At 39.1% G+C, this 14,130-nt stretch overlaps 1 protein-coding gene across 1 annotated transcript in view; it reads left to right on the top strand.

The window, feature by feature from the left end:
- The first annotated feature begins 4,381 nt into the window (after positions 1-4,381).
- Positions 4,382-14,130, top strand: part of LOC111865802 (dynein heavy chain 5, axonemal) — a 170,158-nt gene continuing 160,409 nt past the window's right edge. The window contains exons 1-6 of the mRNA XM_023854117.2: positions 4,382-4,530; positions 6,657-6,794; positions 7,944-8,045; positions 10,413-10,595; positions 12,280-12,469; positions 12,775-12,935. Of these exons, the coding sequence (XP_023709885.1) occupies positions 4,441-4,530; positions 6,657-6,794; positions 7,944-8,045; positions 10,413-10,595; positions 12,280-12,469; positions 12,775-12,935 (864 nt within the window). The 5' untranslated portion in view covers positions 4,382-4,440. The remainder of the gene's footprint in view (positions 4,531-6,656; positions 6,795-7,943; positions 8,046-10,412; positions 10,596-12,279; positions 12,470-12,774; positions 12,936-14,130) is intronic.

The following is a 14,130-nucleotide window of genomic DNA, read 5'->3' as shown; positions in this document are numbered from 1 at the left end:
ATTTTCTTGATGGTTCTATTCTCGCCGGCACGTATTGTGTGTCCAGCCCATTCAAGCCTTTTCACCTTTATAAATCCAATAATGTCTGGTTCATTAAATAGTTTGTACAGCTCATTGTTATACCTCTTCCTCCATATTCCATTTTCTTCCACTGGTCCAAAGATATATCTCAGGATCCTCCTTTCAAATATACTTCACAGTCTTTCACACGATCTTGACAGTGGCCAGGTCTCAGGGGCATAAGACAGCACTGATCTTATAAGTACTTTATACATCATAGTTTTGGTTTTCCTGGGTATTGACTGGGATTTCAGGTGTTTCCTAAGGCCATGGAGACATTTATTTGCTGCAAGTACACGCTTTTTTATTTCATCACTGATGTCATTTTTACAGTTAACTTCTGATCCAAGGTAAGTAAAACTACATACAGCCTCAAATTTATATGAGCCACTTTCAATATATGCAGGTCCATTAGCACAGTCTTTCTTGGTTACCGGCACGTACTTTGTTTTATTTTGGTTAATTTGTAGACTTGTACCCTTTTTTTCTCCCTTGGCACTATAGCCCCAATGGGCCTAGGCCTACCTCCATCAACTTCTCCGTTCACTTCGGTTTTTTTTCTAGATCTTACACATTCGGTAGGACTCCTTGTGCGGGTTACCAGTTCGTCGCAAGGCCTCTACCTGTACACAAACACAGAAAAACGCACACACACAAACTAAACATTCATGCCTTGAGTGGGATTCGAACCCACGATCCCGGTTTCCAAGCGAGCGAAGACAGCACATGCGTTAGACCGCTCGGCTACCATGACCGGCCTTGTACCCTTTACCAAATATAATTACGAGTAGAATGATCAAGCCAAGGAAGTTGAGATGGGCAGGGTATGTAGCACGAATGGGGAGAAGTGTAATTAATACAAGATTTTTGTGGGAAAGCCAGAAGGAAGGAAACCATTAGGAAGACCAAGACGTAGGTGGGTGGACAATATTAAAATGGATCTTAAGAGAAATAGAATGGGGTGGTATGGACTGGATCAATCTGGCTCGGGATATAGACCAGAGGAGGCTTTTGTGAACACGGTAATGAACATTCGGGTTCCGTAAAATGTTTTAAAGTACTTCAGTAGCTGCACAACTGGCGGCTTCTCAAGAAAAGCTCAACTCCATGTAGTCAGTTAAATCTGTCAAACAATTTTATGTGTAGATGCAATATCAGATTTAACCAAAATCAGCCTACTAATTTAGGATGACGCATGCTGGGAGACAAACATGATCTGTACATTGTGTTTGTATGTTGTTTACTTTGTGGCACGATCTAAGAGACGTGGTGGGCGATGAGTACTGACAGACATATTGTAAAGGTTACCATCTCAGAAGACCTGCACACTCCGACCCTTTTTAATTTGACTTAAGGTTTCTGATAATGTGTGCATATGTGTGTACTTTTTAGAAATAAATTTATATCCTTTATGCAGTAATCTGCCAATTGTATACATCCAATATAAACTCCCATTTAGACCTACTTTCTACCTAATTTTTTTCATAGTAACAAGCAGACCATATGAACAAAATTTCCAGCATATACAAGCATGGCATTACTTGTTTCTGTCTAAAAAAATTACAAAATAAGGCGATTCGTCTGCCGATATGTTTGTAACAAGTCATATGAATTGCAGGCCAGTGTCTTAGCTTTATTTAGAGTCCTGAAATCTTTTGTTTCCTATTGTAACATTCATGAAAAGAAGGTCCTTTCTTTTAATACGGTAGAAACATATAGAAATTTGCACTTGGTGACTGATGTTTATGCCCAGTTGCTTGATTATGAAGATTTTAGCGATGAATGAGCTTTAACTTTCACATTGTAATTAACTTGTTCATGAGGCAGTTAATGTGTATGGTATTGTCCAGCTTCATTCTGTGGGGGTGTATATAACTCATGAAAAAAGGAGAAATTATCCCTTTAACAGGCCGTGAAGGCCAATAAGTTTGTGAGAAGTCGAGGCTTCCACATCTTTTAGGAAATCGGCTCACAGATGGCGGTAAGGTTGTCAGCCTTACGCACCGGCTTCCCTTTACCCCCAGGAAGATTCCTGGTACTATTTACATTAGAGGCTCAGTCATCCCCAGGGCCATAGTGCGGCTGGAGAAAAAATTCAATGACATCGGGAAACGAGCCCTCGACCTTCCGCCTTGTAGCATAGTGCCTCGACCGACTACGCTACCGCATGCCCCCGTATAGCACATATTGAGGTCAAAACAATTTGGAGTGAATCTTGAAATAATAATGTTATGACAATATAAATGAAGAAATTGAACATATTTCAATTATATGGCCAGCGAAGGAAACCTAAGATGCATGATGATTAGAATATTTCGAAAGCCAGATCAAATCAGATTGTTGTTCGGAGGCAAAGCTTATTTTCCGAGAACTCCAATCTGCAAGAGAATAGGTTTTATGTCTGTCTATCCACACACCTACCTGCCTGCATGCCTGCCTATGGCTCTACAGCCCTCTGTTGGAACTTGGACGTTTTTTTTTCAGTTTCTTGATATTTTTACGCAGACGGTCGGACTCCTTGGACGGGGGATCGGCCCGTCGTAAGGCCGCTACCTACACACAGCACAGCACAAACACAGAATAAATGCACAGATATCCATGCCTTGAGTGGATTCGAACCCACGATCTCAGTTTTTGAGTGGGCGAAGACAGTTCATGCCTTAGACCGCGCGGCCACTGTGCGCGGCAATTTGTGTGCTAGCAAACTCAAATTGCGAGACTGCAATTTCTGTAACAAAGCAGAATTTCTCCACTGATTTTAAGGCAACTAGCTATATACAATGTATTTACTTGTTTGCCTATTTAGTTATTTATGACTATTTGTCAGGTCAGAAATCATCAAAATAATAGAAGAAGAGTATAACAATCGGATAAACACATAATAGCTTTTCGTTTTTCGAACTTTCACACTTAATCTCATGCCATTCTACTCGTGTATAATAAAAACCAGCACACCAGCCCTGCAGCCTACTGCTGCTGCCATTGTTGTTGTTGTTGCGGAACAGGCCCGCTGCGTGTTGTAATTCAGGCGCCTGCAATGTTATTTTTAATGCCGAGACCAGGAATTTCGCCGATCAAAGCGGCCTCGCGGTCTAAGACATTAACTGTCTTCACTCGCTCAAACACTGGGATCGTGGGTTCTAAACCCACTTGAGGCATGGATGTCTGCGTTTATTCTGTGTTTGTGGTGTCTTGTGTGCAGGTAGCGGCCTTGAGACGGGCTGCTCCCCCATCCAAGGAGTCCTACCGACTGTGTAAAAGGATCAAGAAGCTAAAAAAGCGGCCAAAGTCCAACAAAGGGTTGTAAAGCCATGAATAGGTATAGACTACGAATTTCATTAAATTAATTTCAGATTTTGAATGCTGTTATTCTTAACAATTAATTATGATAATAAATTGTTTCCTAGCTTGTGTTTATGACATTCATTAAGATATTCCTTTTTTTAATAAATATTTAATTGCGTATTTTTTTGTAGACCATGAAATAGACTATCAACCCTGATTGACCGGTATGAATATAAAGTACCATTTTAGGTTTCAAGTTTAGTGGGTGTTCTTAGTAAAATGTAAAATATACTGTCAACTGATCTACATTAGTTGACAATGTCGTTTACTGCGTGTGTTAGCCACTGGAACGGTCAGAATATTTTCATGGAACATATTTCGCTTGCTGAAAGAGCCTTAGCTTTTTTTTCTTTGGATGGTGTGAGACTGAGTCCACATGGTGCGTCGGCCACTAACTGGCCTATTGTACCAGCCCCGGAAGATAGATGATAAGTGTGGAGCAGTAGGTGGAATGAGAATTGAGAGGGGAAACCGAAGTATTCGGAGAAGACCGACCCCAGTGTCACTTTGTCCACCACAAATCCCACATGACCTGACCCGGGCTCGAACCCGGGCCGCCGCCCTGGGAAGCCGGCGAATAACCGCCTGAACTATGGCACTGCAAGTGCATGAAAGAACCATATTTTTGTATACAGCCGGGCAGTGTATGTGGGATATTGACACATTTTTGCCATCTATAAATTTCGGACGAAGCATTTCAGAGTGTTAACTCGATGAAAACTCCCACCTAAGTTAGGCTAAGTGGTAGAAAATGAGCAACTGGTTACAGGAAGCTATGAAAATGTGAGTGACGCACGCGATATCCGTCCAAAAAGGAAGGATCAATGCAAAGATGGATGGATGAGCATGTGGCTGCGATGTGTTCGGGGTCGGTGGGGTGGAGTGGTGTGTGTACTGTTAGTACCGCCCTCTAGACCCAACTATAAGACTGTTTGCCAGCCTCAAGGGTGTTTACATATCCAGCAACAATCTCCAGTGAAGTGACACTCTCTCCCCTGGAGGGATATCGTGTGCTAGGGAAGTCTTCATGCGGCCATGTTCGTGCATGGACCTCACATTAATCGTGTGGATGATGACTCGAGTTCAGGTTCAGATAACGAAGAGGATGCTGGAGACATTGTGCAGGTGTGACAAAAATAATTTCATACATGCTTTGCACTGTGAACTCAAGCCGGAGATCTCGCCTATGCGTCTGCTTGCGTAATTTAATCTCACAATCCACTTTCTCTTTTTATTCATTTTAGTATCAGTTGTCTGCACTAGGTGTCCGAAGGAATTCAATTTTTGTCCGTATTGGCCTTGTAGGCCTATAATCCTTATTTTACGTGAAACTAAATGTCAAATAGTTTTTAAAAGGACCCGTTGTACATACCATTTCCGTGGAATATAAAACATAGATCTCAGAGCTGTTATTCTTATTTGAAACACTTTTCAGTGTAGTGAGTATTAAGAAGATGGGCTATGAGAAGCAGCTGAATGGAAATGCCTAAGGATCGTGTTCTGTGGCCAGCTAATATGGTAGCAGAATTGTCAAACCAGTTCTGCTACCAGAGAATTAGCCAGTTGGGTGAATATTTAACGAGCTCAAACAACAGTGCATATATATATATAAAGATCGTTATATATTTGATTGACCGACTCTGTGGTCTAGTGGTCAGAGTTCCTGGCTACAGATACAGAGGTCCCGGGTTCGATTCCCGGCGCTATCATATTTTCTGAGTAGTAGTGGGACTGGAACGGGGTCCACTCAGCCTCGTGAGGATACTTGAGGAACTATTTCAAGGAAATGGCGGCTCCGGTCTAGAAAACCGAGATTAACGGCCGTGGGGATCCGTTTCACTGACCACGCTACACCATTTGTCCGCAAAATTTGGCACTCACTTTGCCGACAAGTGGCGGTCGCTCGGTCGGTATAGTTCGCTTGCGGACTACAAGCCACGGTGTTTTTATATATATTTGATTCGCTTTTCGGCTCTGGAGCCCACCTAGCCCCCTACCAAATGGGTACAGTGGGCTCTTTTCCCGGGGCAAAGCGGTAGGTGTTGAAGCTGACCACTCACGTCCACTTTCACTCCCCCATATATCCTCATGGCATAGTGCTTAACTAGTTAAGCAGAAGGACAGCCTTACCTTCACCTTGCAACAGCGAAAATATGCAATATAGTTACATAAAGACCAACTAGTTACCCAGCATCACAAAGAACGTATTTGTAAAATATTACAGTTTCGTTAATTTGTAAAGTGTATCTCAGTGCCTCAGAACTGGCCTTGGGTAAAATGGAGTTCGGAAAAAACTAACTGTTTCGAATTCTGTTCGAGAGGTAAGCAGTTCTAATATCGGTCGGGTAATGCGCAATCTTGACTGATGTTACTGTGATTTCCACCGTTTCAACAGACGAGGGAACGGTTAACACGTTAAAAAGTCCACAACCGCCTCCTTCCAAAATTTTACCTGCTGTCATTCATGGTTATCTTTCTATGGAATTGAACGCTGTATAGGCCCTAACAGTGCGTGTTTTCTTTTGAACATTTTTTCATATCTTTCCCCATATTATTTTCTAAGAATTCAGGCGCCCCTTGCATTATCCAGAATAAATTAAGTATCTATGTTTTAAGGATATGTATAAAATAAGGCCTATTAATATTTGTTTATTTTGGTTAAATGTATGAATTTATATTGCGTGCATTGCATTTGAATTTTAGAACACAACAAATTTTTGTTGAAACCTATAATTAATTTACGGAAGTATTAAATATTCATTTTAATATTAATTGATCTTTAATTTTGATTTAATGTCGCTGGATTTCTTAATTGACCTATTCCTTCCAGCTGCACTATGGCCTTGGGGTCGACTCAGTCTCTAACAGAAATGAGTACCAGGAATCTTCCTGGGGGTAAAAGGCGGCGGGTGCGTAAGGCTGACGACCTTACCGCCGTTTGTGAGCTGATTGTCTACAAAAATGTGAGAGCCTCGGCATCTCGCAACCTTATCTTTACCTTTATCTTTAATTTACACATAGAAAAACTCGCTTCACCCTTGGAATGCTCATACGCCAAGGGGGGACCTCCCCACAGGTTAAAACTTGGAGCTATACTATAACATAATGTATTGAAACTTTGTCGTTAATGTACGTACTCGTATATGGCAATCAACCACCTGCAATTTGTTGTTGTTGTTGTTGTTGTTGTTGTCGTCGTCGTCGTCGTCGTCGTTGTTCTTCTGATTGTTAACTTTTGCTTAATGTTGCAGAGGCGCAGGGAGGAGTGTGAGCGCAAGGCGCGTCGTGGAGAGATGGACCCGCGTCTTGAGTTCACCTTCCAACTTCTCGTTGACGCTACGGGTCTCTCGAGAGGGGAACTTATGGACTGCATTTTCGAAGGCAATATGGTACACTTATCTCTGCACTCTAAGATCTGGCTCATTTAGGATGAATCCGAGACAGATGTGGTGATATGAAATAGAATACTGATCATATTTCATTACTGACTTCCTGCTTCCTTTCAATACCTACCGATTTGTTTGGCCTAATGTGGATGCCAATAAAAAAATATGGTGGTATGGTTAACGGATTTTCGAAAGTCAGATTTTAGATTTAACGAATACGTTCAGGCCTATGATTTTTTTACAGACGGGGATAAAAGATACCACCTGAAGATTGAGGGTGAAGATCCATATCAGTCCAATTGATTCTGCGATTCGGAACTGAAATGCAATGGGTCGTTTGATCAAGAAGTGTGTATCGATAATCAGTCTAGCCTTTTAGGTAGGGTTATTTTAGGTTAGGTTATGTTAGGTTAGGTTGTAGTTTATGTACGGTTTGAATGTTATCAAGAGAAATTACGGTGTCACACTGGAATTACGATTGTAATTACTGAACAATAAATTTTGAGTGTTAATGGTAAAAATGATACATTAACAGAACCTACCTGCAACTTTACTAGTGTTTAACTTTGTCAGTGTATGACCAAAATTTTATGGTAGTGATTTATCACAAAACATTATGTGCACTGGTTTCACCGATTATTTTTATGATTACAGCATAATCACATGATCTATATAATTAAAATTCTCCAAAATCAATCAGATAATATTCATTAAATGTGTTCTGACAAAATATTTATAAACAAAACTTATGTAGTGAAATGTATGTATGTAGCATCTGTTAGATCAATTCCCAGTTTATTGGTTTAAAATGGGGATACTTGATCCTCATTGCTGTAAGTTCTGGAAATGCCACCACGAATATGTCTGCTGGTGATGTTAATTTAATAGCCAAATTCTTAACTTCCCTATATAATACAAGCCTTCAGATATCATTGCTCAGAAGTAAACAACAGATAAAAGCCACATTATGCCCTATGACCAATGACAATGTCGTAGCTAATAAATTAATTGTTTTTAAAAGTGTCTGAAGCTCACATACTTGGAAAAATCGCTGACAAATGGAAGTGGTGATCATAATGAAATTTAGGAGCAGAATTAAATCAGGAAGTATATTCTGTGAATTGTAATAGCTGTGTTTGTGCTCTGTTACAGCTAGATGAAGTCAATCAATTATTTCTTCCATACATGCGTAACAAGCTTCTGTGGTTTTACCAGGAAGTGGAGGATGCAGAGCCATTACTCCCTATTGAAACTGTGAGTTCATCCTGAAAAAGGTTTTAAGCACTGCTGTTAATTTAGCATTAGGCTAAGTGACCACCAGCTGCCCAATTCTCAAATTATGTGAAATTCCTTTCCTATTGTCACAGAATTTCAGTTGCTCTGTAGTTTATTTTTGTGTACTGCATATCTGTTTATGTGTAGATATGCACTATAATCCAAAAAGTATTTAATCCTTTGCCATGTTTTACATAGTAGGATATTCTGAAATTAAATATCTTATGCCATGTTTACTGTAGTGGATAAAGGACAATAAACTTCTCTGGCCATTTGTTACACTGTCTGGCTGTTCGGGCATTGCATTTTACAGAGCTAATACTGTTATCCAGAGCAGAAGTCTGGCTGTCAATCCCATAGGATAATCCCATTCCCATATGATAAAATTCTAATTTATTTGTGTAATGATAGAGTGAATTTAAATGGTGGGGGAAAGGGGTAGTACTACAGAGTGCAGTGGACTGTTTGTATAATATTCCATCATATTGTGTAGAATTGATAGAAATATATGCATTTTCAGTCAAGCTATGTGCAGATTAGCCCATCCAGACAGAACTTGATCAATACCTACATTGCAGTCAGCATATCTGTTAAGCACACAGACAACCAGCGCTCATGTTAATGAATCCTGGAAGACTGAACAAGGAATTCTGTGAACACTTAACCAAGAATTATACCCACAGTGCTCAAAGTTAAATGAATTTTTTATGTACCATTATTTTGTGCCAGTTTCACGAATTTTCACCCATTTCATATTGTATGTAAGAATAATTTTAATATCTGACAAGCCAGTGGATTCATTATGAAAAATATATACTGTGACATTTATCATTATTTGGTGCACTAATTGGCTCACCGGCAGTAGCCATTTCTTGATGTCAGTTCTTTCCTGTTAACTCATTTCACTGTATCACCTCTAGACTACCCTTGTTTTGGTCTTCTCTGTGGATGCATTGCTCCAACTTACAATTCACAACACTTTCTGTTTTTAGTCTGCATCTTTTCACCTTTCTTACGCTGCATTGTCTCCTGCCTAGGTGTTGCAGCTGGTTACATATATGTCATAACTTTGAGAATGTACGGTGCTACCATGAGTGAGGCAGCTGTCCATGTTTCTAGAAGAGAGTGGAAAGGGAGGATGGAATCTCGAATTTTCTTGTAAGAAGGTTGCATCCAGGCCAGGCCCAACCCTGCCTGCTCTCAGTTCTAGTGACACTGCTCCTTCCTCACACCTTGTCTTCCCAAGTAACCCTTAGATAGGGAGCCACTCTATTCAGGTGTTCCATTGCCATCTTAGAACTGGGATGTCACTGGATCCTGTACATTACATCATTTATCCAAGTGACCACCTTTTAAAAGCCTTCCCAGCATGGCTGCTGCATAGGTGATTTTCAGCTGGTCCAGGCCTGACAATACAACTGGACTTGGTCTCCTTCCTGTAATATAGAGGAGTTGGCTAGATGGTCACAGCAGCCCTTCATCCTGTTGCTACTGATCCCCTCAGAGTGTGCCCTGCAGTTATGCTGGTAGGACCTCAGCTTGCTGCTAAGATGTCATGTTACATTGTTGGTGTCACCTCCCAACATCAGTTCTCCCATCTGTATTTGTCATATAGGACGATGAATTCTAAATAATAAAACTTTTCAGGATTCTTCCTACGTTGCACTCAAACACGCGAATTACGCCAATCCTCTTTTATGTGTGCATTCTTCGTACGTATATTTGTGTATCGTGTTCTGTGTTGTGTTTTGCTCCTGTTACTGCATGCGTTGTACTGCGTTGTTTTAGTCATTTTAGAATGAAGATATTATGGCATGCAGTACAATAGTTTAATATGCTTAAAGACACCTGAAGATGGCACATTAGTGCTGAAACATGTAGTGTGGAAGTGAAGAATAAGGTGAAAAAATGTATACACTGTAAGACGGTCAGCATAAACCATGGACATGAATCAGTGTAACAGGATGCTAAAATATAACATTAAAGAAATTTCTGTTATCTAAGCCTTTACCACCTCATATATAGCTTGTTTATTTCCAAATATTTTGCGGTTTGGCCCTTTTGTAACAAGTTGATATAAAATGATTGGCTACACTATAGCCCATTGCTATATCAATTGAGCTATCACAGATCACTGTTTTTCAAATTGTATCAATTTATTTAACAAATCGGAGACAAAATCAGTCCAGGACATAATTCTTATTTCAGGAACTATCACCAAAATTTAGGAAGGAATTGTCCTATAACTTTAATTTTTATTGATAAGTGGTTATAAACAGATATATTTAATGTAAAACATTCGCATTATTATACAGTAACTGATTTTGCTGTTTTTTATGTTTTCAGATTAAACCCAGCACAAGTCGTGGAGGACAGGTAGTGGTGTCCAAGGTGTCTGGTCAGCGTAGTGGTCCACCCAGAAAGAAGTTGTTCTTGACAGATGGATGGCAGGTGCCATTAGCAGGGATCTGCATATACATGTTCCGTCTCAACACTGGCAAGCAACTACCAGAAGAAGGCTTCCACAAGGTGTGGCAAAGTGTAAAAGCACTGAATAATAGAAAGTAAATAGCAGTGGTCTTATAGACTTTGTTGAAGATTTATGTGAGTATGTAGATAAGTTTTTATAGATATGGTATAGGTCAGTCAGTGTAGTGATGGGCTACAGGCCTGATCGCCCGGTTCAATTCCCGGCAGTGCCAGATTTTTCTCTTCTCCACAGAGTCCAGACCGACTCCAGGTCCCACCCATCCAGTGGGTAGTGGGGCTCCTTCCCTGGGGGTAAAAAGTCAGGTTCATGAAGCTGACCACTCATCTACATCTACTGCCAAGGTCAAGAAAGGTGGAGCTATACCTCCACTCCCCCATATGGTTATGTCTGTGTGTTGCTCACTGCTGTTATGTCATATGCTGTTATCTGAAGTAGGGCAGTAATTTAAATGTTTAGCTGGTGCTAGTGCTGGTCATTCAATGAAACAGAAAAGGTCTCTGATGTGTTGGACATTGACAGTTAATTAACATGGCTGGTTGCCCAAAAAGATTTTCAGAAGTCAGACATCCCTAAACAAAGCTGAAGTTTAGAATAGACGTTATTCTTACCGTATAATGGACGTATCAAAATGCCGATTTAAGGATTGCTATTCCTAGCACAATTCTTATTTCTCAACTATAGCAATGACTTTCACTTAGATAACGTTTTTAGTAACACACAGTCTCTTCATTTCATTTCTCTTGTATGAGTCGACCTCCTGTCTCTCTCTGTAGTGGTACTAATTCCTGAAGTGAATGTTTAGTATAAACCTGTGAGATGCAAGGTAATGGAAGTCTGTAATGAAGACATTTAGATTCTGAAAAAAAAAAAACTTCTGAAGTTATATTATATTTTATCTTTTGATGCACATGAGCGGTCATTACAATATAGCTGATGTTATGTGCTTTGTAAGAGATTAATCAGACAATTTAATATTTATGAGTCCTTTTTGACTGATAAAATGAAATAATGCATATGAAATCTTGTGAAAAAGTGATATGCATGCACACACATATTCTTACTGCTGTTGAACACCAAGTTAATTTAACTCATAACAAAGAGGTTGAACTTGATGCCACATTGAGTTACTAGAAAGAATTTAATACAGGAATTTTTTAAGCTTATATAATCTTACTTTTTTACAGAATTATCATTTTTCCAAGTTTTTATTATATGTATTTGGATTCTCAAAATATAGTACTGCATATCAGGTTGGTATAATGTTAGTACTTCTGACTCATGTGCTGAAAGTATGCAATTAAAACATTGGACTGATGCCAGCTATCCTGACTTGGAAAATTCCCTCAGTCCTGCAGGCAAGTTCATAACCACCTCCTAACTGTTGACAACTATGATATAAAGAGTTTGTCACCATCATTGTTAATATTACATAACCTCTGAACTTGAAGTGGTATTGTTAATAATAATCTAAGGATCAGTCAAACATCGCCATCTGTGAGCTGATTGTCTAGACAATATGAGAGCCTCAACATCTCACAACCCTATGGTCCTCCAGGGCCTGTTGCAAGGATAGCTTTACCTTTGCCTTTTTTTTAAGATTTTATATGCTTTTATATTACACATTTATTTGAAAATCTTATGTAAATATTGAAGGATATTAATTTTTATTGCCATTCATTGTACCAAAATTGCAATTGCATTTAATTATTTCTTCTTATGCAGGATTTATTTTGTGGAGTTGTGGATGGTGAACATGTGGGATTGGTGGCGTCTATTGAACGTACTATGGAGTTTGTTTTCATGGAAGCATTGGCTTTCCCAGCTCCTGATACAGAAGATGATAATGGGAACTATCCCACAGTTAAGAATCAGCTGCTTCCCGGCCTTCGTTCCTTTTGCAGTGCTCTGAGAGGTTAGCATTGATGTTGACTGACAGAAGATGCATAGGAAGAATTTGTTATTGTTTAGATACTCATGATCATTGTTCAGTCAATACTACATGTATATGCCATGTTTATACTTTCTATTCATTTCATCACAAGAGAAAAAGCATTGTTAAACCAGTCATCATAGAAACTTTCTGAAGGGTGTTGAGATTATCAGCTGTTGCAAATGATAGTATTACATATTACATATGAGTTTTTGTTTGCATTTGACAAGGGACATAGTTTAAAGACCCATTTGTTTTAACACATGTCTGCGGCATTTATGTTGCAGTATGTGAAGAAGTGTGTGGTAAGCCAAACTTGTTTGATGATCAGCTATATATTATGGCAGATATGAAATCCATGGATGATGTTCGGGAGCTGATAAAAAAACAAGAGGAAGTAACAGGACTGGAGGAGCGTGTAAAAGCTTGGATGAAGAAAGTCCAAGAGGTCTATTACATTATACTTAAGCCCCTTGCTTTTTCAGACAGTTTTTTTTATACAGAATTCATCTTGTTTTAACCCTCTCCATGATATGTCTATATATTTTTCTTAGCAGTTTTGGCAATTTTGGTCTGGAATCAGTCGGTGTTTGAGAAAGAAAGTGTGAACTATATGAGTTCCACCATCTCTCTTCAGTTAAAGACAATTTCTCCTGACTTTTCAGCAGTGCAAATAGTATAATACATGGATTCAATTGGTTATTGGCATAATTAACAAAGATTTTTCAATTCCATGGGCTGTACAGCATGGAATGGTACTATGATTCAAAATGAAACTTTTGAAATGCCATTAGCTTCAATGGCTTTACTCTAAGTTCAACTTCTATTTTTCATGTTATTTCTATTTATCATGTAGTTAAGCACATTCAAAACAGTTTTTCTTTCTTTGTTTCTAAACATAAGCCCACTCACCTCCATCTAGTGTCGAGATCAAGAAAGTTGGAGCTGTACCTCCATATCCCAATATTTCTTTATGGAATAGTGCTTAACTAATTATGCACTAGCATAACAAATGTCACTACTGAAGCACTGTGGATGCATATAAATGTCTCATGGGCTACTCAAGAGGAAATGATGGCATAATTTTATATAACAATTAAACAAACATATACTGAGTGTCTGGAAGTTTACTCCTTTGTATTTCACCATGATGAACAGACAAATCTGCTCTTTGATAAAATGTTGACAGACTGATAATTTTCTCAGATTAAATTTGATGTACCATGTTACCATATTAAATGTGGAATTTATATGGTAATTACCATGTAAATACCCCATATTCAGCTGAAGTGACAGATCAGCTTTCACTGTCAGACAGGAAAGTCAAAATACATAATGTGGTAATGTTGTTACATTATGTTAATATTTCTATGGCAAAACTTCTTGTCCATCTATCACAGTACAGTGCTCCAGGATGGTACTAGTTCTACCCCCCTTTGAGAAGTTGCATGGCTGCTATGTGTGATGGAGAACTAGAAGTATGAACAATTGCATGATATTCTTATAACTTTAATTTCAGTGAATTTGTTTGCAAATTTTGTGGAATGGGGTGGGGAAGGACATACACAAGCCCATGGTGATGCTATGAGAATTATCTTACTTTTAAAATAAGGAAAGTGACTAAAAGGGTAATCTTAATAATG

The sequence above is a fragment of the Cryptotermes secundus genome, unplaced genomic scaffold (assembly GCF_002891405.2).
Source record: "Cryptotermes secundus unplaced genomic scaffold, Csec_1.0 scaffold901, whole genome shotgun sequence".
NCBI lineage: Eukaryota > Metazoa > Arthropoda > Insecta > Blattodea > Kalotermitidae > Cryptotermes > Cryptotermes secundus.
The sequence above is the reverse complement of the archived record's forward strand: the minus strand, read 5'-3'. Positions and strand labels throughout refer to the sequence as shown.